This window comes from Coptis chinensis, chromosome 7 (assembly GCF_015680905.1).
Source record: "Coptis chinensis isolate HL-2020 chromosome 7, ASM1568090v1, whole genome shotgun sequence".
Taxonomy (NCBI): Eukaryota; Viridiplantae; Streptophyta; class Magnoliopsida; order Ranunculales; family Ranunculaceae; genus Coptis; species Coptis chinensis.
Genome location: NC_141462.1, coordinates 35,743,015 through 35,769,172, shown reverse-complemented (window position 1 = coordinate 35,769,172; position 26,158 = coordinate 35,743,015). Strand labels below are relative to the sequence as shown.

Here is a 26,158-nt window from a genome sequence, read left to right as displayed (position 1 = left end):
TAAAAAATTCTCAATCAGCTGATCAAAGTGCTCCCTGTTTATGCATTTTCCATTTGAGCATCAAGAACAAGAAGCGACGGACGCTCGTGTTGTCATGACGACAATGTAAGATAAACACCTTCACCGGGATAAGAAGTGTTTTAGCTATCCACACTCCACAGAAAAAGGGGACAAATAAATTGTAAAACCCAAAATGTCATGAACTTGAACACTTGCAGGGGACGGGGTGCCTCAACATGGTAATAACATATGGATTTATTAGGTATTATGTATGAAGATGAAACAGAAATCATTTTCTCATACACAAGCTTAGATCAGGCACTCCTTGAAATTTCTCAGTTATCCAAAAAAATAAATAAATAATCTAAGAGGACAAATGAATGAAGGAAAGCCGAGTAGTCGATTCTTATTCAGGTCAGCCAGTTTGGAGCCATTTCAGTTCGTTAGTACCGGTGTATGAGTTGCTTGTAAGCATCCTTATTCTTGGAATAGTAGGCAATCTCTGCCTGCAGTATAGGAAAAAGAAACAAACATCAAGATCAAGATCTTCATCCTGCATTTGGTTGATCATATATTCATTTCTTAACTGACTTTACATAGTACCCCGATTTTATTTTACTTCTGTTTGAAAGTGGGATTGCAACGCAAGATCATAATACAGCAGTTAACTAAATGGTTCTTAGTTTTTCCAGACACGTTGCTACACTTGGTTAACGTGCAAAAAGTATACCTTTTGTTGCTCAAGTGTATACTGCTGGTAGTAAGGTGGTTGAAGGCCATGGTTGTCTGGTAGGTGGTCCAACACCAAAATCTCTTTCACAAACTTATTATGCGCTGCACCTTCAACTTCTTTTTAGGTTTGAATGACAGTGAAGCTTATTTGCACTTTGAAGGTATTTGCAGCCCACTTTCATGGAGACTTGGTGGTGGAATCATCTACCGGGACAAACCATGGCCACACGGCCACCTTTAGTTTTAGTATAAAGTATAAACACAAGCAGCAAACTTTGCTTTTATTGTGCATGGTAAAGAAGTGCAGCCTCTGGTATAGGGTGTAAGCAACTTTCAATGGATAGATTGAATAAATATTTAAAAACATTCAAAATACATTCTAGGAAGGATAGTATTAGGTGTGCTGCAATTCAAAGAATGTGAATACTCGTACCACAAAAAGAATCTTACATATGCTAATTTTTTTAACCAAAAAAAAAAGAAAGAAAACAAAATCTTACTCTAAAAAGTTACTCAAACTTTGATTACCATCTTCATTGTAGTTGGGAAAAAGCTCATTTTCTTGAAATATAAAAACGTGTGTAAACATTCTCTCTAGAATATCACATTCTTCATCATATTCTTCCATGACTCACAGTCACTATGTGTAAATAGAAACATCAACTAAGCAATATAGCATATATCTTACCTTGCGAACACCTACAACAGCTGTCACAAGCTTTTCTCCAATAAAATCTTTCAAAACTGTATCTTTCTCAAGAGCTTCTACTGATTCAGAGAGTTCATTTGGCAGTCTTGGAATGCCACCATCAAGACTATAAGGGTTGGTGTCTGTTCCATATCATTATTAAAGTATGAGACTACAGATTTTATTCGTTAAAACACCATATTACATTTTTAATATCTAAAATGACTAAAAGGAGAGAACTAAGGTTGTTAAACGAGGACTTTCTAAGTCCTTTAAAAATCAAAAATGACATTCAGCTCCAAATGACAAATGATAAAAACAATTGTTGCCATTTACCACAGGAATACTAAAAGAAAACCCAAGACCATAGTATAAGAAATGCCATAACATACCAATTGGTTCAGGTAAGCTCAGATGCCTCTGAAGACCATCAATTCCAGCAGCAATTATTGAAGCTAAGCCCAAGTGTGGATTTGCACACCCATCAAAAGATTTAATCTCGAAGTTGCTTACAGTTCCATCAGATATTCCTGGTGGGCATGCAGTTCTCAATGGAGCTTCTCTGTTTTCTTTTCCCCAACAATGGTATGCTCCACTCCATGTATTTGGCTGAAGCCGGTCATAACTGCATTATTAAATCCAATGGTCCAACTTCACATCACATATTCTTGTATACCGAGATCCAAAGCATATAGATGAACAATTTCTCAGTTCATTAAATGAGTAAATACTAAATAGACTATCCAGTTTCTAGTAGAGAGGTGATGTGGTTATACTAAGTTAATATATTGCAACAGCAAGCCTCTCAACAAAGATCCCCAGCAGAAATTTATGTTGCCTGTGCACAGAATGAACGGAAGACCAAACTAAGTAAATAAACAAAAATAACAGAGTCTCAACCTATTTGGAAGCGGAGCTATAAATGCCAGAATTGAAGGAAGGTGACTGAAAACACCAGCCATGAACTCCTCCCCAACCTTAGACATCCCATATCGAGACGAACCACCAGACGCCATAAATACATTTTCACCATTTTCCAACAGACTCACATGCACATGAGCTCCTGAGCCAATATCCTCCATGAAATACCTGACAAGGTGAGAACAGTCAGAATATGATGCTGAAAAAATAAGGAGGGCTTAAGCATTGGAAAAGCAGAAAGGTTTACTGATGAAGGGCTCTGAAGAGTTTTAAAAATATTAGTTCAGGAAGCAATCACAACAAAATTACAATTGAAGAACGTCATATGACCAAATGTCAATGACTTCTCGTGGAAGAGGAAGATGGACATATCCTAACCAAGATATTATAAAATAAATAATCATTACGATAAAATGGATTGAGTAACCGATTATGCTGATATTAGATCAAAGACATTGAGTGCCTGATAAGTTATAAACACACTTACTTGGGTACAAAAGTTGCTAGTAGTCCATGTTTTCTTGCAACAGACCTAATAACCTCACGTGTATAAATCAAGTTGTCAGCAGCATGATTACAAACTGTGTGCCCCAAAGCTAGTTCAAACTGTCCTTTTCCACATTCAGCATGATACTGCCACATTGAGAATGAGCACCATTAGATATTGAGAACAAGCGATTTTTTTTTTTTTTGCTCGGTAAAGGTGTATATATTAAAAATAAAATAGAAAAGGATGAGATATCTTTATGCGTACAACATGAACGGTGAAAAGAAACAAAGAGGAAAGAAACCAAAGAAAAAAACAAAACGAAAAACCTCTATGGGAGTCCTCATAGCATAATGGACTCCCATCTATAGACATAACTCTCAAAAGGTACCGTCCGGAACTCATCATAAATGCGCAGCCAGAAGCAAAGTAGCGCCTTGATGGTCAACACCACCTTCTCCCTAGGCAAAGACACCCCCTAAAAAATGCGGTTATTCCTCTCTAGCCATAGCCTCCATAAGATAGCAAAAGGTAGCATATTCCATACGCGTCTCCCTTTACAAGAATAGACATCCAAGTGCCATGATGCTAGTAAAGCCTTCACCGACTTAGGGCATACCCACGAAACGCCTGATTTCGAGACAAAGAAACACCAAATACTCCAAGAAAAAAGACAACTAAGAAGGATATGACTGACTGACTCACCATCCCTCAAACACAGAGGGTAGAAATTAACAAGCATCTCTTTAATACGCCTTTTCCTAAGATTATCCACAATCAGAATCTTGTTTAGAGATGCACACTATACAAAGAAAGCAACTTTTAAAGGGACTTTAGAACACCATATAATATGACTCGGGAAATCATGCAGCACTCTCATACCTGGACATTGAAGCGTTGAATGAAGGATGGAATAAAATGATCTACAAGAAAAAAATTCCCTTCTTGTCGATGAGCCACAGTCTTTTATCTCTATCCGGTCTCACATTAGGAGAGCCCCATATATCCCAAGGTTCCAAGCAATCGAACCATTATCTTCCCACATGAACTAACGAACTGGTTTATTCTTTGAGTCAGATAGAGCATATAACCAAGGTAACGCCATCATCAGAGTTCTCTCCTCCAACCAAACATCCTCCCAAAAGCGGATACTATCCCCACTACCTAGGTTGTAGCCAATGTTCTTGAGAAAAAACTTCCTGACCTTCTGAATCCCTTTCCATATTCCGCATCCATAAGTAGTATGAACAGGCCCGCTCTCCCAGCCCCCATTTCTTTCCCCAAACCGAGACATAATAACTTTCCTCCAGAAACTCTCTCTATCCTCTCCAAACCTCCAGAGCCACTTACCAAGAAGCGCTTGATTAAACTGCCGTAGACATCTGATACCCAGTCCTCCATCTTCTTTTGGCTTGCAAACCATGTCCCATCGCACGAGGTGAAATCTGTGTCTATCATCGTTGTCGTCCCACATAAAATTTCTCATGATCGATTCCAATCTATTGACAACAGTGGATGACATATATAAAAGAGACATATAGTACACCAGAAGACTTACAAAAAAGCTCTTGATAAGGATGACCCGATCACCCGTGGACAAAAAACGACCCTTCCATCCTGACAATCTCCTGCTAAACCGCTCTATAACCCCGTCCCAGATAGATACAGATCTGTACGAAGCTCCGAGAGGTAAACCCAAATATCTAGATGGGAGATAACCCGTGTTACACCCCACGGAGGAAGCCATAAAGGCCAGGTCCTCCTTTCCCGTTGCTCCAAAAATGGTGCTTTTCCCCATATTAACTTTGAGACTTGACACCGTCTCAAAACAGCACAGAATGCCCCGAAGATACCTCAACTGCTCTAAGCTATGCCCCGTAAACACCACGGTATCATCCACGAACTGGAGGTGCGATGTCAAAACCTGATTTCTGCCCACCCTGAATCCTTCCAACACCCCTAGACAATTTGCTCTGTTTACCACCCTGTCAAACACCTCAACCACCATGATAAAGAGAAGAGGGGGTAAAGGATCCCCTTGTCTTATACTTCTGGAGCTCTTAAAAAAACCCACTGACGTTCCGTTTATGAGAATGGAAAAAGATGCGGAAGAAACACATCTCCGAATCCGACCCCTCCATCTTGCCCCAAACCCCATCCTCCTCATGATGTAATCAAGAAAGTTCCAATGCACATGGTCATAAGCCTTAGCTAGATCAATCTTACATACCATCCCCGACCTATCCATCTTCCTTCGATCGTCTATGGCCTCGTTAGCAATCAAAACGCCGTCCAGAATCTAACGTCCAAAGACCAAAGCCCTTTGTTCCTAAGCTATGACCTTCGACAACACTTTCTTCAACCTGATGGATAAGACCTTAGAAATGATTTTATACGCACTACCAATGAGGCTAATGGGACGTAAATCAGATATGTCTTCCACTCCATGCTTCTTAGGAATCAACTTGATGAACGTGTTGTTAAGACTGTGAGCTAAGAAACTTGTCTCATAGAAGTCCCGCACCATTTCCATGAAGTCCACTCTAATCACTTCCCAAACTGTTCTGAAGAACTCAATCAGAAAACCGTCCGGACCTGGAGATTTATCATTTTTCAAACTCTTCATAGCCTCCCAAACCTCTTTTTCCTCCAAACCTCTTTTTCCTCCATAGGAGTCTCAAGCTCGTTCTGTTCTTCAGAAATGCCTGCCAAATCCAAATTATCCACCCGAGTTCTATAATTATGTGGCTCTCTATACAAATTCGAATAATACTCGACCACCCTCTCTCTAAGACTATCATCCCCCCTCACCTCTTCCCCCTCTATAATCAATTTATCTAAATGTTCCTAGCTTTCGCACACTGATGGAAGAATTTAGTATTAGATTGTGCCTCCTTTAACCACCTCTCTCCTGACTTGCGTCTCTATGACATTTCCTCCATTCTGGCCACGCTCTCAAAATCTGCCTTGAGGTTTATCCGTTTGTTCCACTCTTCCCCGAAAGACTGTGGTCTTCCTCTTTCATATCCAAGTCCCTGATGTTTTTCATTAACGATTCTTTTCTTTTTTCCTCTCCCAAAGACTGTTTTATTCCACATCTTGATCTTATCCTTGACAAATTTGAATTTCTTGGCGAAGATAATACTCGGTCGGTCTCCTTCCTGATTCTCTGTCCACCACCCCTTAAAACTATCCATGAAGGTATGGTCAGAAAACCACATGAGCTCAAAACGAAAAGGTGATGGTCTTCCTACCCCTACCTGTTTTACCAAACAAATAGGATGATGATCCGACGTCGTGCTTGGGACCACAAGCTGAATCAAACGTGGCCACTTTAACTCCTACTCAACTGAAACCAGAAATCTGTCCAAAGTAGTCAAAATAGGGTCCTCCTGCTTATTTGACCACGTGAACTTGCCTCCAGTAAGAGGGATGTCGACAAGCTCACATCTCCTCACCCAATCATCAAAACAGGTCATACTAGGGGTAATGCGGCTACCCCTTTTCTTCTCATGCGAAAATCTAATCACATTAGAATCTCCGCCCACGCACCATGGTAATCCTCTACTGAAAGCAAAAACATCATCCAATTCACCCCAGAAAAGGGCCGAAGACTCCCTATTCAAAGGCCCATAGACTGCAGTAACTAAACAAGATTCAAATTCACCACCAAACTTGCACACAACAGACATCGAAAAACTGCCCATCAAACTGTCTGAAACCTCCACTTTGTCCTTATCCCGGAGAACACGGATGCAGCCGCCGGTGGGGCTCCCACCGCCGGTAACTCAACCCACTCTATGTTATTCTTGCCCCAAACCTCCCTGGCATACCTAACATAAAAGCTTTGTAGTTTAGTCTCTTGAAGGAGCACCATGCTCGGTCGCTCTTTCTTTATCACCTCCTTTATGCTTGGCCTTTTTCTATCATCTCCCAATCCCCACATTCCAATTCAGAATTTTGTGATCCATTAAAACAAACTTTTTTCCCCCTTCTACTACTTCCCTCTATGATGTCCTCGCCATAATGAATGGCTGACTTAAGTCTAAGTAACTCCTTTGTCATCCTTTATCCTTGTTTAACCCCTGAAGGAGAAGCCTCTCTGTCCTTATTGCTCTTCCGAACTCCCGACCTTTTAGATTTTGTCCCATGCCCTGACGATATATGGATAGAACTGTAAATAGATTGTAGCATCTCCAGAACCTCTATCTCTTTTCCTTCACACGACAACCCCGAAATCCTGATTAAGTCTTCCGTATGCTTAGCAAACCATGATGACGAAGACTCTTCTATCGCCTGCTGATTCAGATCTATCATGTTAAGCGGTAGCGGTTCCCCAAAAACCCCTGTACCCTCCATCAAACTATCACCTCCCTGAGACTCGCCCTCATTCTCCTCTTCCCCCCTTCTATCACCACTGATATCAAAGAAACCCACATTATCTGCTCTACCCAACTCGCCGAAGGCCAACCCAGATTCATTCTGTTCCTGAGAAAGGATAATGATGCTATTACTGTGTTCCCATTCAATATCCGGTCTCTCTGTTAGGGGCCAAGAGCTAGGTGGTGCTACCATGCGTGAGAAGTTGGGCCTATTCCTATCAGTGAGACCCTGATCTTTATAAAAGCCATTGGTCACATCAGCAGAAGGTACTTTTTAAGTTAGAGAGATCAAGAAACCCAACACAAATAGCTGCAAAAACTAGAAGATGGGCCTCAAACTATAACAAACTGACATCTCAAACACCTCCGATGTGCTTAAATGCTACAATATAGTAAGTAATGATCAGGCATCATTTATATATTGCTGAAAGAACTTATCCACTCAGAACAAGTGATAACATAGGTATATAATGTGTAAGCGAAAACACTGGAAAAATCAACTCTAATCTTAATTTTATTGTAATTTTTTATTTTCATTTTTTGCTCGGTAAAGTTGAATTTTATTATAACATTAAGGCCACTCCAAAAAATGCTGGACATGTTTGGCGCTCCACTAAGAAGAAGCATAGTCAACTGAGGACAGAGAGTTGAACGCATAAAATAGCAAAATCGCCATTACTATCCCCATATAAACAAGGCCATCTGTGTCCAAATGTACAATTAAGGACATGCGAATCTACGTTTATCATGAGAATGGTTAAACATTATCCTTCAGTTCTACTTTCAGTTGAAAGAAATACTACTAGAAAAGAGTTAGGAATGTAGGATATCAGTAACCAAGAACATAACAAACGTAAATTGTTTACCAACATGTGGGATTTCCCAAAAAATCAAAACTAGCCTTTTTTCCAATATCTGAATTTACCAAAGGTTCCAATATCAAGATTCATTTTAGATTTGTATCGTGAAAGGACAGGCATTGAACATTTGAACATATGTTAAGAACATATATAGACCATACCCAAGTTGAAAATCGTTCCTATAGAGATAAGAATGATTCAGATACCTGTTCCACAGAGATTTTCAAGGCTTGGAGTGCAAAGCTAACTTCTTGCAATAAACTGGACGCAGAATCAAATGCTGAACTGGAGCAGTAGGGAGTTGAATCAAATGGTACCCATTCTTCTATCCCTTCCCTGTGGCAGATTTTAAGATGGTAAAAAATTAGAATACATTAATACATGCATTTAAGAATATATGTAAAATCAATTGCTTAACACCTTGAAACATTCTTCAAAAGATAAAACTCGTTTTCGAAGCCCACATCCATTTCCTGCAGAGAATTCAGGAATTAGAGAAAGAAATGTGTCGCTTTGCGGTGGAGTCAAAAAAATCAAAATTCATACCAGGTTAAATTTATCTTTCAAGACTTTAGAAACCCTTCTTAAGGCATCTCTCGGACAATACTCCCAAGCTTCACCAGGTCTAACTTGCATATCAGCCAAAACCATTTCTTCCTGTTGTGACCTATTTAAAAGACATCAAGAATTAAATAGATGGCGGCAGTAAGAGCACATTCTAAAGAACAATCTCATTGGCAAATAAGAATATAGGTATGATTATTTGGGTACTGAAAGTTGCAGAAAATGTACAACAACGTAGACTGTTTTGATGATGCCATTATTAACCCTCTGTTGTTCAACTAGAATGCAAAAGTCCAATACATTAGTCAACAAAAGAACACTTTTGTGACGAGCAGCCCCAGACCCCTGATACCATTCTCTGCTAACAGGCTGCACTCTAGCACTGTTGCTGTCACCCACTTAACCACCCCTGACAGAGGTTTGGGGATTCTCTGAACCCAAGGCAGTGGATGGAACTGGAACTTCTACCATAACCTTCACCCAAATGCTATGTGCCTTTCTAGCATACCCTAGAGGCCCAATTATCGAGAGTTTTAGTAAGAAACTTGCCGGATGGAAAGGGCGTGTTTTGTCCAAGGGGGATCATGTTATTCTGATAAAGAGCACCTTATCTAGTTTACCGGTATATTACATTTCCCTTTTTCGCTTACCCGTAAGTGTTGCTCACCGTATCGAGTCCATTATTGCAAACTTTTTGTAGGATGACACTGAAGATAGGCATAGATATCATTTAGTGGGGTGGAATAGACTATGCCTATCTAAGCATGATGGGGGTTTGGGCCTTCGTATGCTTCATGAATTCAACCTAGCTTTGCTAGGCAAATGGCTATGGCGTTTTGGGGAGGAAAGAGAGAGTTTGTGGAGGAAGGTTATCTTGTCTAGATTTGGGGACGATTGTTTTGGCTGGGCTAGCGGCCCCGTGACCATTCCTTATGGATGTGGGGTTTGGAAGGGCATTTCCAAAGTGTCCGACGCTTTCCAAAGGAACATTAGATTTTGTTTGGGGGATGGAGAGAGCTTTAGGTTTTGGGAGGATGTTTGGTTAGATGAGAAACCTCTCTTTTTGTCTTTCCCTTGTTTATATGCTTTATCAGACTTCAAGAATCGCCCAGTTTGTGTGTTCATGTGAGAAGATAATGGCCGTATTGCATGGGATCTAGGTATTGATGCGGAACTCTCAGACCGAGACATAGTGAGTGCGGCGACACTCACATGCAAATTGGATTCTATTCCTTCTGTGAGACCGGACAAAGATAAAACGCCCTTGGTCTATTAACAAAAATGAGAGTTTTTCTACAAAATCCTTTTACTTAGAGTTTCTCACTCTTCGCCCCCCTCCTTTTCTTACACCTTTGTCATTTTTTCCTAGCCATTTTATTTAGGGTGCTAAGGTCACTTTCTTTGTTTGGTGTGCTTCTTTGGGTCGTGTGTTAACTATTGATAACCTTCGTAAGAGACGCTTCAAGGAAACTTTGATCAATTTCTGTCCTTTAGGTTTGTCTGATGGTGAATCTGTGAACCATGCCCTTATTTTGTGTCCTTTCTCTTGGAGGGTATGGAGTGTTTTTAATTTTTTATTCATATGTCAGGGGTTCAATGGGTGTGTCCGGGTTCAGTGAAGCTGCTTACAGCCTCTTGGAATGTATTTGCTCACTCACGTAAGGGGAGAAGAATTTGGAGTATGGTTCCTTTTGCCATCTTGTGGGGACTATGGTTGGAGCGAAACAAGAGACACTTTGAGGGAGTTGAGGCATCTTTGGAAGAAGTCATTAATGGCTTTCTATTTTTCTGGTCTAAAGCGCATGAGGAGACCCAAGACATTCTTTTTGAGTACTTTGTGTATAGATGGGAGTCATTCATGTTTTGATTCCAATGTTTTTCTTCCTTTGTAGTAGGTTTCGAGGTGTGGAACCTAGGGAATGATCTTTTTGTTTTTTGTTATTTGTAGTTTGGATATCTCATCCGTTTTGTAATTGTTTTTCTTTTATCAATATATATATCCTAATTTTACCGATAAAAAAAAACATACCCTAGAGACCTAAAGCACACTCCCCATATCACATAATATCTACCTGAAATTTGTGTTGTTCCAAGTATAAAACATTCCAAACACAAAGTTATGATTTTGGATTACTGATTACAGAGGCAGTAAAAATCTGAGAAAAAAATTATTTTCGCATTCGAACTTCAAATAGATAGTTACCCATCACTGACATCAGATGTCGACTTATTCATGCTACACAAGTACGTAGAGTAAAAGTATCCTCGCAAAACTGTTTGAACAAAAAGAGAAACATATATATTTTAATTACCATGGAATCCTCCATTTGGTCGACAAATCAGGTATTATTCTGATCTCACCAACGCCAGTTAGATTAGTCCCATCAGCTGGTGCATCAGCACTTGAACTCATTCCCATAGATGCAAAAGTTAAACCTACACCATTCTTCTTGACAACATCATGAAACCTCTTTGATGGAACTGCCTGGAGCAACAAAACAAAAGATATAAAAATCTTTTAAAGATAAAAAATCTTTTATAGGTAGACACTCTTCATTCTCAATAACCATGAGAATAATATTATTAGTCCAATCATGGCAAACTCTGATGACTTTTACAGCAAGAAATTATAGTTGCAGTTTACTGTCCCTCCCCACTTCTAGACATGTTACTTTCCTACTACCTTCGTTCAATCCAAATAGTTCTTGATATTCATAAATTAGTCCCCCTCTAATAGCTTGAGCTTTTAGAGCAATTGGTGATCCAACTTGGTATGAGAGATTTGGCATACAAGAAGTCTTAGGACCGAGTCTTTTCCACATGACTGGGTATATGTGATTCATAATTTCTCCCCGTCTTATATAGGTATGTCCCACTGGACCTCCTCTTAATAGTCGAACTTCTATAGTAACTGGTAATCTCATAGTTATAACAGATGCAAGTTAAATCAGCAACATTGAGCAATAACAATCTAAGAAAAATATTGCATGATGAGCTTCCAATTTCAGCTAGCATAAACATTGCTTGAAATGCCAGATAAATAAATGTCAAATATAAGCTTAGATTATTCAGCATCATTTACGATCTCAGTTTCACTTTCCTTCTACCACATATGGTCCTATATAAATGCATAAATTTTTTTTGGCTACATAAACTTCTTTATAAAATTAATTGAAATACAAATGAATGAATCACCTTCATCAGGGGCCTCAAAAAATTCTATGGAGAATTTCCACATGAACCCCCTTAAAACACCGTGTCCTATTAAGGTCCACTTTATTGATAAAAGCATTACAAAATATGAGAATAATGTATGGTCATTACATGGAGAACATCCTAAACAAACAGGACCCTCAAAAAGATTAAAATGACATACTGGGGAAATAAAAGGATCCCCTGAACCATACAAAGCCTTTAGTTCCAACAACATTGCCACACAATGCAACCACAGCAAAACTGTTTACTACCAGATTAATGATGTTACTTCAATTCCTTGCAGCGAAGGACCTGCTATACATATTTCTAATACAATAGCAAACTGGATAAACCTGTGGCTGGATTGACAATAACCTCTACCTCTACGTAGAGTAAATGTTCAGTGACCACCAGTATATCCGAAACATGAAGTCATTTTAACTTGTAGTCCAAACTTTACAATTTACTTACAATATTAAGTATAAAAGATATCATTAACCATTCAGTTACAGAGTATAACGCTTATCCCAGAGTTATATTTTGTTATTTATACATCTTCCCGTCGGATATATCCAAATATAAAAATTGTGACTGAAGTTATTGTTGTTATGTATAACTTTTCCTTATCTCGATTGATCTTTCCCCATTGTACAATAGAAAGTGAATACCACTAGCAAAGACATAACCACTCGGAAGGCTATATTAATCAGGGGGGTTAAAAGCGGGCTTACTGATTCTGATTTCTCCTAACCAGATTTCATATGTTTTAACTTATTACCATATTATAACTTTTCCAGGAAAGGACGATACAGGAAAGAAAAAATTATGATAATGATATTAACACTAATGGAGGAGGAAAAAAAAGCAAACTCACACGACATCGATGTTGACCAGAAGCATCGACCCACATAATGCGAACAAATACAGTATCATCTTGTGACAACTTCCTCTCTATTGTTCCTGGGCCATGAGGTATGATATCCTTCGAGGATGAACCAGTTCCATCAATCTTGTAAAGCCGAATTGAATTTCGATTAAATATGTCTTCAGCTGCTTCCAATGCTTCAGGGATGGTAAGATCTCCCTCATCACATGCATCACGTAGAACAGAAAAAACAGCTTTACGTGCTCTCTTTGCACCTATAAAATCATCCAAAAAGGTACAACCAATTACATAAGCCTGACAAGATCAAATTGTGCTTAACAAATAGATCAGAATAGAAATAACCTATGAAGCACGGATACTTCTATATGGGTGAAGTATCCGTGTCCGATACGTATCCGACACGGATACGCCCGGATACGCCTCGGATACGTGTCGGATACGCAATTTGGAGTATCTGATTTTTTAATTAATTTTTTATTTTCCGATACGTGGGGGATACGCGGGGGATACGTGGGGGATACGCGGGAATAGTAATCTCACAAATTTTTTTTGGAACTTCAACAAAAAAAAAAAAAAAAAAGTGAAATAAAATCCAAGATAAGAAGAGATGCAAGAGAATAAAGATGAAGTGAATTAAGATGTAGAAAATGACTTAGTTGAAGTTGGACAACTTGATTGACAAATCCATTGTATTGTTTTGAACTTTTTTGTTGGCATTTGCTTGCAGTGTTATACACTTATACAAAGTTGCTACTTAATGTGTTTGAATTGGTCATTTTATGAAGTAGAATTGCCATTTTAATTTGAATTTGGTGAAATATATATATATATTATTCAAACGTATCCATGACGTATCCGTATCCTATATTTTTGAAAAATGTCGTGTCCGCGTATCCGTGTCGTGTCGTATCCGTGTCGCGTATCCATATCCGTGCTTCCTAGGAAATAACCATGTCGCTACTGATGTATATCTTTCAAAAGTAACCTTTGGCTCAACAGAAGTGAATATTACGTTCTCAAGCTGATTAAGTTTCGAAAACCTAACGATCTCTATATAAACGGAGAAAATATCTTCTTCAACATAGAGAACAAGAAAGAGGTTGAGTACCCTTCCCAAAAGCTTAGATGAATCTACAAAAAAAAAAGTTTGCAAACGTACCGACAAGTTTGGACTAAATTCACCCATATATGTCCACCACCACCACCAGCACAACCTTTTCCTCTTCTTCTTGTTACTTTTACTTCCCTCCCTCCCTTTCCTCCTTTATTTTATCCTTTCTCCTCTCTACTTCTTCTACTACCTTCTTTAACGCAGATGCTCACAGACAGCCCAGAACCCCTACATGAATTTGGCTGTTGTTCCTCTGTATCGCTGTGTAAGCATAAAGTCACGAGTGATCGAACAGTCTATCTGATCACGCATAATCGAAATCATATTTTGGTGGAACCCAACCAAATTCATGCACAATAATGTGCAATCAAACACCTTGGGAGGGGAAAGGGAGGTAGAAATAAATAAAGAAAAATAAAAAGCAGTGGTGGTGTTCAACATGGTTCGTGATGATAGTGGAGAGTAGTTTGGTTATTTTTAAATTTGTTATTCACGTGGAATGTTAAGAGCCTGGGAGGGGGTGGCCTAGTTTCTGCAAGCTTCTTGACATGATCAAAACAGGAACTGTTCACAACTTCAGATTTGAACTTCTGTTTTTTTTTATCGATTAGCTGTGTGCATAATTTGCTTCTTCACAGTGAGCATCTGCTTCACGCAATCAGGTCTTATTTTAATGACTTTGTATGTAGAATGTGATAACTAGTAGTAAACCACTGATTTCAGATGCACTTGTTTTTTACTTGACAGGTGATACCATCAACACTGAATTACACTAAATATTATAGTAATCAAACTTTCTAACTCACCTAAGTAGAAAGTTTCAGGAAATGCAATACCATCGGTACTGAACATCACCTGTAAATTGTAATATTTTCCAATTCCATCAATAAAAAAGAGAAATTTCAGGTACATCAATAAAAAGAATGCAAAGATAAGTAAAGTGCTACACATCAATATAACTGCAGATGAGGCCGGGGAAGGTAGTTATTAAAAAAACAGTAGTAAAAATATGCATAGGAGTATACACTACTTAAGGAGGGAATGAGTTCCCAAATCCATGTTAATTTAGTTGCATTATGATGAATCACTTGTTACATTTTCACAAATGATCTTGATTTAGCTTCCTTATTCATGCTAAGTGAAACCTCAAACTTTGAGATGAAAATTCGTCCAAGTCCTCACAATACTCATAATCAAAGAAAACATTCAAATTGACATAAAGTGAGTTGGCCCAAGATGTGGGATGGAAAAGGAACAGGTGGCTGAGGGCCCCAACCTAGTTAGAATGTCGTAACTCTAACATTCCTGGGCAACCTCAATTAGATAGTTAGATGGCTTGCAGAATGTTTATGGAATTTATTTTATGTAGGCATCATGTAGGAAAAGATAGGATAACAGCATGTTAGGAAAGTAGAAACATTCACACGAAGTACATAAACTCAAGTCTGCCCTTTGGTCCACTGAGTTAGTTATTGTTGAGATGTTTCGTATAGTCCCACATGGAATATTTACATTCAGTATAGTATAAAAATTTCTTGGGGCTATCCACTCATCAGCAATTGGTTTTGACGTGGAGTAAACAGGCCCTTTGGGCCATATACAATAGCCTGATCTGATACCATAGGTTGGAGAATCCCAACTCAAAACCAATTGTGGATGAATGGAGCGGCCATAAAATTTATTTATTTTAATTCAATGCTTTAGATACCTAATGTGGGATTATAAATCTCAATAGTTATCATTTTAAGCAACCAACCAAAGAGTATCTCTGACAGTTATATATCTACAAACAATATCATGGCCAAATAGACCTACTCAGATTAATAAAGATATTGAGTATTGTGCTATGTTGTCACCTTCTTTATAGGAGCCAACTCCAGTAGTTCTTTGACTGATGATACCATTCCATAGACACTAAGCTTTGGCACTGCCAAACCAAAGTCAAGATAGACCTGATTGTGAAAGCATTATTGAATCGGTTAAAATACTTAAATATTGAATGAATGCAAATCTAAAAGGTAGGATCCGTTGAAAATGAACTACCTGGTGGTATACAGAGGCTAGAAAAGATGCTTCTTTAGAAAAAGGATAGGATGCATGTAAAAGCACAATACGACATCTCGAGTATCTCTTGTCTTCAAGAAGGTCCCGCAGATGAAGAGGATTACACAGCCTCAAATCCAAATCCTTGTCTCCAAATCTGTTAGTGATACCAAAAGAATGATATGGAAAGTCAAATCAAGGTTACTGATTCTTAATATGCACCTAAAAAGGGACCAGTTAATTAAGTAGAGGACCAAAACCGAAGATTTCTGACTCTAACATAGTAGTGTTGAAATCTTGCAGAACACTGCTCTAAATATGAAGTGGCCCACTAGAATAAGGCACCTTCGGGAGGATACATGACCTGTATGTGTGTATGGTCCTTGAAAAATTTTGTGTTTTGAAACAAGAACGACATCACAGACTTGTAGGTTACCTCAACCTACATTTTGTTTAACGAGGATATAGATATGAAAAAAAACAGGCAAGTAGTTATTTTTTGTTATAAGTGGCACATTTTTTCATTATGATGATAAGTAGTCGATTAGGAGGACTGCTGTGTCAGTACAGGGAAAATCTTCGCTTTACCGATCAAAAATAAATAAATAAACAAATACATAAAAGAAAAGAAAAGAAAAAACTTAAAAAGAAAAGCAGTTTAATCTCTACAAACTAATTAAAGAAAAAGCTATCAAATGTCCCATGAATCTGACCTATGAACACAAGCTGAGCCGAAAAGAAAGATAGTATATGTATCTATCCTCAGAACCAATAAAAATGAGATTTCATTCTTAAGATGTCTAATAAGTAATAACCAACAAAAAAATATTGGGTGAACTAGTGTTACCCCCCTTCTAGATGAGCCAATTAGGATTTCCCCCCCACTAGATGGGAAATTAGGGTCTCCCCCCTCAATACACACAAAAAAATTTCGGTCAACCCACTTTGACTTTTTTTTTTTGTGTATTTAGGGGGGAGACCCTAATTTCCCATCTAGTGGGGTGGTAATACTAGTTAACCCAAAAATATTTAATTAAAATGCGAAGTGCATTGAGAGAAGGAAAAAAGAAAGAGATTCTATTTCTAATTCTGCTGAAACTCTTTGGTACCCTGTGTGTATCTGTAGAGGCAAGTCGAAAGACAAAGCAACGTCCAAACTGCACAGAACAATGTAGTCAATAAAGCTCTTATTCTGGATGCGGACAGGCTTCCCAGCTGCAAAGAAAATTGACAGAAGTTTCGTTTATGCAGAAAACAGATAACAATAAAATCATATGTAAAACATTATTTATTCCTCACAATTTTCCTCTTACATTTTAAGATATCACAAAGTCCTTCTGCGGCATCTTTCTTACTAACACATGGGTCTATTTCTAGACCACTTCGATATGCAGCTATGGTCTTCATGGCAACAGCTTTATCAGCAACTGTAAATAGATGTGCTAAGGAAAAATAAAGCGTGTGTACCGACTTTGTTTAGCAACATGAAGTGATTCCTGACGTCTTGTTGTTAGGGTATAAATCTCATAATAATAGTGTGAGCTTGTATAGTTCCCTTTGCAAATGATGTAAACCATCAGTTCAAGGCACAGACAGAGATACCATTATCAGTATTTACACACAGGCTCGTGAATTTATCACATTACCTATCATGTGATGTTATTCGTAAAAAAGGCTGTGACAACTGACAAACATCAGATGTGAAATCTCAAAGGATATGATTTTAACATTTTAACGAAAACATCCATGAACAGATCCAGTGTCCAATTTGATCCATTTGGTATCTCCTGAAAGGGAAAAACGGGGAAAAATAAATAAATTGTTAACAACGTAAGCAATATTGTGTGGTTTTACTTCTTTAAATAGCATGTAATAGTGAACAATGCTACTACATGAACATTAAACAGATTTCTGTGACTTTTATGATTCCTACCCTTTGAAGAGACATGAAATTATCAATGAGAAAATACAAAATTATGTTCTATGTGCTACACCTAAAGTTTCCATTATTATCACAAAACCAAAAAACAAAAAACAAAACAAAAGCGGGAAAATACCCAAATTTCATCCCTATCATGTTCTCTAAGGTGTTTGAGGCTTATGCCTTGAGATTTGATACAGAAACGGCTGCTGAAATGACATTAGCCTATGAACAGACCCTTCCCAACTTATATCTGCAGTCTGCACTATTAGGCTTCAAGGTAGCTCGAGCTACTTATGCATTGCTGATATTGATTCTACGAATTATGGAAAGCTCTCTATGGATCAAGGTACTGATTTGGTTTTTTCAAAAATAAATGGATTCTTAGGCACTTTCAAGGAAATACTCTGTATAGAGTCTAATTGCAAATTTCATTGAACGCTGTACTGGATATGGTGGAAGAGGAATAGCAGATTATTCAGAGATGAAGAAATACCAGAAAGCCAGATCTTCATTTCATATTAGTGAGGTAAGAATTAAGTTCTTCTTCAACTCTAAACACTTATATAATAGAATGTAGAACAGAAGGGCTGCCAAAAACATTTTTGGGAATCAAACATTTTACTTGCACGTCAAGGTCTACATCTCTCACCAGGGTGCCTCCTAAATGCAGGTTCCAAATCCTTATTTTTTTTTTTTTTGATAATTGAATTTTATTAATGGAAGGAATCAATTACATACCTACATATACTTACCACTTCAAACCAACAGTATTGATGTACTATGGTGACAGAGAGGATCACCATTAGCACAAACAAGACAGAAGCAAAGAGCTACACCAACTAGAAGAATACTCCAACCTGAAAGGATAACACTCCACCAGTTACAAAGCACTATTTATGATCCCCTGCCAATTAAGCACCAAGTCCCTGAACCTGTAGTCCTTCCTTTCTAGTGTTGCCGAGGACCAATACCATAAGAAAGCCTTCACTTCCACACAAGCTCTTTCAGCCGTAGTACACTTGTTTCTGAAGACTATTGTTTCTTGATTTCCACAATACCCAAATCACTGCGTACGGAGTCATTCTCCATACCTTAGCAGCGAAGCCAACTCCTCTGAGTTTAGGCCATGCCACTAGCCATTCCTCCAAAGAATCTACCCGAGCTATCCGAGGAAATGCAATGCATACCGGCTGCATAATAAGCGCCCACAATTCCAGCGCAAAAGAGCAAATGAAAAAAAGGTGAAAAACATTCTCGTGAAAGGTTTGACACAGAGCATACAGGGGAGATGTCCATTCCTCTACGAATAAGGAAGTTTGTTGTTAAAGTTCGTCCATGCACTGCTACCCAAAAGAAGAACTTGACTTTAAGTGGAATGGGGAGTTTCCAAACCAACTTTGTGGGGAAGCTTGTACTGCCATGAGCATTGCCAGTATTACTTCCCGTCAAGGCGTCATAGAAGGAACTAACAGAGAAAACACCATTATTAATCAAACGCCAACACCACAAGTCCCATTGATCTGTTAAGACAATGTTGCCTAACATAGCAGTAAATTCTGCATATTGTTGCATTTTCCAATCATTGCTAGCTCTCCTGAGATGAAGGTTCCAAGAGATACTAGTCGAATCCATATTGCCAAACTCACTGTCCATGCCGTTCTTCAAACTTGAAGCCTGAAAAATGAAAGGAAACTTCACTCGTAACGGTTCAGCACCAATCCATAGGTCCGACCAAAACCGAATGCTATTACCATTCCCCAAGACAAAGGATATGCCATTTCGAAAGTCAGGGAGAGGTGTGAGAATTCCTTTCCAAAGACACACACTATGTGAGTGTGTAACCTGGTTAGGCCATCCACCATACATACTACCTCTGTATTTCGCAACAATCACCCTCTTCCATAAAGGATCAACTTCATCTCCATATCTCCACGACCAACGTCCCAAAAGTGTTTTGTTCATTGTCACAAGGTTGCGGTAACCAAGACCACCACTCTCCTTGGGTGTGCATACTGCCTTCTACTTCACTAAATGGTACTTCTTTTTAACTTCTGTGGAACCCCAAAGAAAATCTCTAATCCTTCTTTTGATTCTCTCAGCCACACTAACCGGGATTGTAAGCAAGGACATGTAGTAAACTGGCAAATTTGCTAACACACTTTGCATAAGAATCAATCTCACACCTTTAGAAAGAAGTTTCCTCTGCCACCAACCCATTCTTCTTTGAACGGTTTCTATCACGGGATCCCATATCTTTTTATTCTTGTACGATGCACCGAGAGGTAAACCCAAGTATCGACAAGGCAGAGTATCAATACCACATCCCATAATTCGAGCCAACTCTTCCAGGTTATCAGCCTTACCCACTTCATACAAATTGGTCTTCGTCATATTAGCCTTCAAGCCTGACAACGCCTCAAAAATCAGAAGTACTGCTTTTACAACCAAAAGTTGAGACACTGAAGCATCTATCATAAACAAAATATCGTTGGCAAACTGTAGAATGCCCACCTCCGGACCAGTAGGAGCTGGTTTAAAGCCTTTCATATATCTCAAGTCCATAGCTTTTAAGGCTAAACAGCTGAGAGCCTCCATCACAATATTGAACAAGAACGGAGATATCGGGTCTCCTTGCCTCAAACCCCGATGGCTTCTAAAGTACCCTGTAGGCAAACCTTCAATGAGCACAGAAAAAGAGGCCAAAGAGATACTCAATCTGATCCACCCTCGAAATTTATCACCAAAACCCATCCTTTTTATCAAGTAATCAAGATAATCTCAGTTAACACAATCGTATGCTTTGGTTATATTCACCTTCAATAATATGCCACACTCCTTCATTCTAATTCTAAGATGGGTGTCGATACATTCATTGGCAACAAGAGGGCCATCCAATATCTGTCTACCACCAACGAATGCACTTTGCACACACGACACAATTGTCGGTAAAACTACCTTAATCCGTGTAGCCAAGACTTTGGAGATTACCTTATAAATACCACCGACCAAGCTAATAGGTCTATAGTCACCAATAGATAATGCACCCTCCTTTTTAGGGATTAAGGTAATGAAAGTTGAGTTGTTTCTTCTGTCCATAGACGTAAGCTCCTGAAATTCAGTTACAACAGCCATAAAATCTACCCGAAATGTTTGCCAACACTTCCGAAATACGGTCATTTGGGAACCATCTAGCCCTGGAGCTCTCTCCCCGCCCAATTCCTTAATTGCAGCCAAAATCTCAATTTCTTCAATTGGGACTTCAATACCCGCTGATTGCTCTTCAGAAACTCTGATAAATTCCATTCCATCCATCTCGGCAGCCTTCACTAGCGGATCCTCTGAATAAAACGCTTCATAGAACTCAACTATATGATCTCGAATGGCTGTTTCATCACTAACTTCATCGTTCCCAATAACCAAACGGTTTATACTATTAACTCTTCTTCTCGCGTTAGCAAACTTATGAAAATAGCTAGTATTATCTTCACTTTCTTTGAACGACCGAGTTCTAGACTTCTGCCTCCAACATATTTCATTCTTCCTCATGAGACTTCTCAGCTCACTCTAAAGACACGCCCTGTACACTTCTTCGTCTAGTGATAGTGTAGATGTTTCCTCTTTTTTGTCAAGCTCATCAATCTCTTGAGCCTTAGATTTGATAAGCAAGTCCACCCTGCCAAAAACTTTTTTGTTCCACACCCTCAATTTTTTCTTGAGTTCTTTTTATCTTACACCACCACACAAAGCTTGGAGGACCCTCAAAATCAAAAGAAGACCACCACTCATCAATCAAATGCCTTAAATTCTCATCTTCGAACCACATAAACTCCAAACGAAACGGTAAAGGTCCTCTTGTCGACTAACTGCAATCCAACAGTATAACCCGGTGGTCAGACATATATTTAGGATAGGCAATTTCCTTAGCTTGAGGAAATTGTTCATCCCATTCCACTGAAGCAAGGAACCTATCTATCCTATTCAAACTTCGTCTATCTGCCCATGTATACAAGGCCCCATTTAAAGGATAGTCGACCAAGCAGTTCCTAGAAACAAAATCATCAAACTTACGCATATATTTCGTAAGTCTACTCCCACCACTTCTTTCATGACTAAACCGTATAATATTAAAGTCACCACCATTACGCCATGGTAAATCAGACCACGCCCTTATATCTTCCAGCTCATTCAGAAAATGGGTGTGACTACTATCATCATTTGGGCCATAGACCCCAGTCATAAGCCAAGATAAATCGTTTGTTTAAAGATTGCACTTCACGGATAATGAGTATGCCCCAAACAAGCTGTCTGTAACTTCAACTAAGTCTGAATTCCATGCCACCATAATTCCCCCTGACAATCCACTTAAACCCATTGCTGGAACACATACATACTCCCATGGTTGTCTCCACAAATCCCCAAGAAGTGAGTGTTGTCCCGCCCCCAGTTTGGTCTCTTGTAATAATAAAATTACAGGGTTATGATTCCTTATCAGTAACCGTAAGTTATTGCATGTTTCATCGTTTCCGAGACCCCTTAAATTCCAAGACACAAATTTAATCGACATGGGTACTGATTTGGTTTTTTCAAAAATAAATAGATTCTTAGGCACTTTCAAGGAAATACTCTGTATAGAGTCTAATTGAAAATTTCATTGAATGCTGTATTGGATATGGTGGAAGAGGAATAGCAGATTATTCAGAGATGAAGAAATACTAGAAAGCCAGATCTTCAGTTCATATTAGTGAGGTAAGAATTAAGTTCTTCTTCAACTCTAAACACTTATATAATAGAATGTAGAACAGAAGGGCTGCCAAAAACTTTTTGGGAATCAAACATTTTACTTGCACGTCAAGGTCTACATCTCTCACCAGGGTGCCTCCTAAATGCAGGTTCCAAATCCTCTTCCATCATATATCTCGAGAAGACTGCAGTTTTCAAAGGCTTGGAGGTAGCTCTCTTGCTAGGTTATAAGAAGATTATATTACAGGGTAATTCTACCCCAAGTATGTAACATCAAGGGAAAATTTCACCCTACATGGAGAACCAAATGCGTCATTAAATACTCTAGCTGATGATTTTGAAGTTTTAAATGTCATGCATATTTTACAGGCAAGCGAATTCTATTGAAGACATTTAGTTAAAGCTTGCCCTAGAGCAGATGAGCCCATGCATATCTTCTATCCTTTCAATGGTGCTGATGAACTTTTGTATGTAAAATGGCAAAGTTGTTTAAGAAAATCTATTAGAGGTCTGCCTAACCCCACCTTGTTTATTCCACAAGAGAGTGAAAAAAGGGAAAAGAAAAATCAGCCCTTCCCCAAGTCACAGCACTACACACTAGTCAAGGATGTTGTACACCTTTTGGGAAGCACATGGCTTTCATGGTACCTACGTCAAAAGCTTAACGTTCACACACTCTCTCTGGTCATTGGCATTATCAAATAATAGTTCCTGGAATCCTTACATGAAGGCTCAAATGATAAATAATACCTCTTTCTTCAGATCCCAGTCTCTCTGAGCCCAAACTATCTGCAGCATCAAGTATCTCAAATCTCCTTGTGCTCTTCTCAACTGTTCCAGATTTCATATCCTCTTCCTATGCTAAAATACTCAGAACTTGCCTTCTTGGAGCGGTTATTATCTTAAGGATTTAAAAGTCAGAAAGACAAGAAACTATGGTTGTGGGTTTAACATCAATATATTAACTTGTTGGTATACTCGTTGATGACATATCTCCATAGAAAAACCTTGCTACCTACTGTAACCAAATAATCAACATCCATCTCAATCTTCTATTTGAAACTCAATGGAGAGAAAAACAAACATAACCTTGCTTCAAAAATCTAAGATACATCCTTGACTAGAAGTGGACAAGGACTCAAGGTTGATCATGGCGAGTATTTTCAGACAAAAATCAAATCAAACAATCTTGAAGTGGCTAAGGAAGGGCTTACATGAGAAGGTAAAAAATAGTGCCAAGTAGACAACTGGAGACATGACCCCCCGAACCCTTATGTCAGAAGTGGAAGATAGTCTGCTGATATGACCTTCCAAACAAGTATATTATGACAAGCATTATCTCCATCGACATTTTCTCATTAGGCGCAGAGTTATCAAGCCAAGAATGCGACTCACAAGGGGGAATGTGCAGTAAGTTCTCTTCAATCCAAACACAAACAATGTTCTCTGTCCTGCAAATCTAAGTGCTAGGGAAAGACCACCCTCATGGAAATCTGGCTAGACTAAAACACTAAAAAGGGCAATGTACTATTTGAAGTTTACCAATTGAAACAATATACTATTTTTTTGACCAATTTATGCAATGTACTATCTCAATTTGAGCAATTGACATAACGACTGTAATTCATGCCAAATTAGATTGCCGGAGTGACGACGTGTCAGGTGAAAAAAACCCCTAAATTGAAATTGACAAGAAATTCAAGATCACTTCAACATCTATTGAAGTAAGTTTTCACATTTTCATTGTATTCAAATCTTATTTTACCTCTCTTTACAATTTTGTGTTTTAATTTAGGGTTTTTTTTAACCTGACACGTCATCCGGCAATCTAATTTGGCCTGAATTACAGTCGTTATGTCAATTGCTCAAATTGAGATAGTACATTGCATAAATTGGTCAAAAAAATAGTACATTGTTTCAATTGGTAAACTTCAAATAGTACATTGCCCTTTTTAGTGTTTTAGTCATCTGGCTAAGATGTCAGCAACAATTACAATTAACACCTAGAAGTCAAGCAACAGATGGTTCATATTACCACAATAGATAGTTTTTGGTCACTACAATTCTAAATACTAAATATCCTCGGACATAAAATGGTTAAGTGCCAATACAAAACAGAACAAGAAAAAAAATATATCCGTAACAACAATGCACCTAACAAAATCACAAAATTGACAGTTTGTGTTATCAAATTGCATGTTACTTATTGACCAATGTTAGGAGGTCACTTGGGATGGGGGGATGGGTGGGTGGGTGAAAACATAAGATGGCTGTCCGTCATCAATCTGTTGACCATCACAACTCCCTACTTTTCTCCTTCCTCTTCCTCTGTCATCTCCATTTTTCTCTCATCACCAACCAACCACCAAAATCCCCCCTCTTCTTCTTCCTAACTTTTATAATACCGGGTGCTTGACCACAAGAAACAATGACTAACATCTCGAGCATCACAAAATACCTTGAGACCTAAAATCACCCAGTCTACAACACCCAAAATGGTAATTCAAATCACACACGATCACATTTCCCATGACAATATCAACATTTTGACATCACATTCTCTAAACTAAGGGTGTGTTTGTTATGATGGAAACACTATAGAAAGGAAAGGAAAATAAGAGTGGTCTACCTTTTCCATAGTTTTCAAGTCGTTTGTTTACCCATAGAAAGGAAATGGGCTTTTCCATATGGAAACAAATGGAAAAGGTTTTGTGTCTTTAGCTAACCCCTGAAAATTTTGTGGAAAGGAAATAGATAGATAGCGACTTACTACTAATACACTCCACTCAACAATACAATTATTCCTTTCCATAGCTTTTGCAAACAAACATGATTATTTCTTTCCCCAGTTTTTACTTTCCTTTCCCCAGTTTACCAAACACATACCATTTAAAATTATTTCCTTTCCATTCCATTCCATAGTGGACCACCCATTTTATTTCCTTTCCTTTCCATGAGTTAAAATTTAACAAACACACCCTAAATTGCAATTTAAAATTTAAACAATTTATCAAGTCAAGAAAATACTCACATTGTTAAGAATCGTCTCGGCCAAATGCTCGATTCTTACAATCCGACCAACAAAGGGTACAAAGCTCTTATGCCAATCAAGATCACACACATTCTCAAACTCAATTCCATCATCAATAAGTAAAGCAGAAATCTTGGCAGCTTTAAAACACTTTGAACTAATCGAATCCAATCCCAACGCTTTACGACACTTCTCAACTCCATCTAATGACTTCTCACAGTCATACAGTTCAGCAATATCCCTCACACTTCTCTGTAACAACAAATAAAGTGTCACTATTTTATAATAAACTATCAAAACTATGTAAAAAAAAACAGTAGGACAAAAACATGCCTTGAAAGAAAGAGAGTGTGGTACAGAGGATAAAGCATCACCATCAGCTTCAGAAAAGCATTTCAAGAAAGGGAATAAGTTTGAGTTTGAGTCAAGGGGAATGATATTGTGTGCATGGGAGTCTATTAGTTCAATGTTATCTACTGCTTCTCTCAGCTCTTCATACTTGTCCATTTTTTTCTCTATGTGCTTTACTTGTTCTCGTTCTCGTTCTTTGCTTATTATCAGGTTTATTTTCTTCTTCTTATTTTTTTTCCTGTT

General features: G+C 38.4%; 1 protein-coding gene across 1 annotated transcript; it reads right to left on the bottom strand.

Moving 5' to 3' along the window:
• Positions 1 to 237: 237 nt before the first annotated feature.
• NODGS (nodulin/glutamine synthase-like protein) lies at positions 238 to 26,158 on the bottom strand. Its single transcript, XM_086574986.1, has 18 exons — positions 25,898 to 26,158; positions 25,565 to 25,816; positions 17,590 to 17,656; positions 17,183 to 17,299; positions 16,979 to 17,084; positions 15,870 to 16,026; positions 15,683 to 15,778; positions 14,633 to 14,681; positions 12,704 to 12,969; positions 10,947 to 11,119; positions 8,617 to 8,737; positions 8,491 to 8,543; positions 8,277 to 8,406; positions 2,829 to 2,974; positions 2,321 to 2,509; positions 1,813 to 2,045; positions 1,421 to 1,563; positions 238 to 506 (listed from the first exon to the last, which is right to left on the bottom strand). The coding sequence occupies exons 1-18, from the start codon at positions 26,069 to 26,071 to the stop codon at positions 444 to 446; spliced, it is 2,535 nt and encodes an 844-aa protein (XP_086431112.1). The 5' UTR covers positions 26,072 to 26,158; the 3' UTR covers positions 238 to 443.

What these genes read in the sequence shown, in the direction of transcription:
- NODGS (XM_086574986.1), bottom strand. Translation starts at nt 26,071, where the DNA reads ATGGACAAGTATGAAGAGCTGAGAGAAGCAGTAGATAACATTGAACTA. An exon ending in CCGAGACGATTCTTAACAAT is followed by an intron (nt 17,657 to 25,564) that starts GTGAGTATTTTC and finishes TTTCCCTTTCAG; the next exon opens with GAGATACCAAATGGATCAAA. An exon ending in TTTCGTTAAAATGTTAAAAT is followed by an intron (nt 17,300 to 17,589) that starts CATATCCTTTGA and finishes CACATCTATTTA; the next exon opens with CAGTTGCTGATAAAGCTGTT.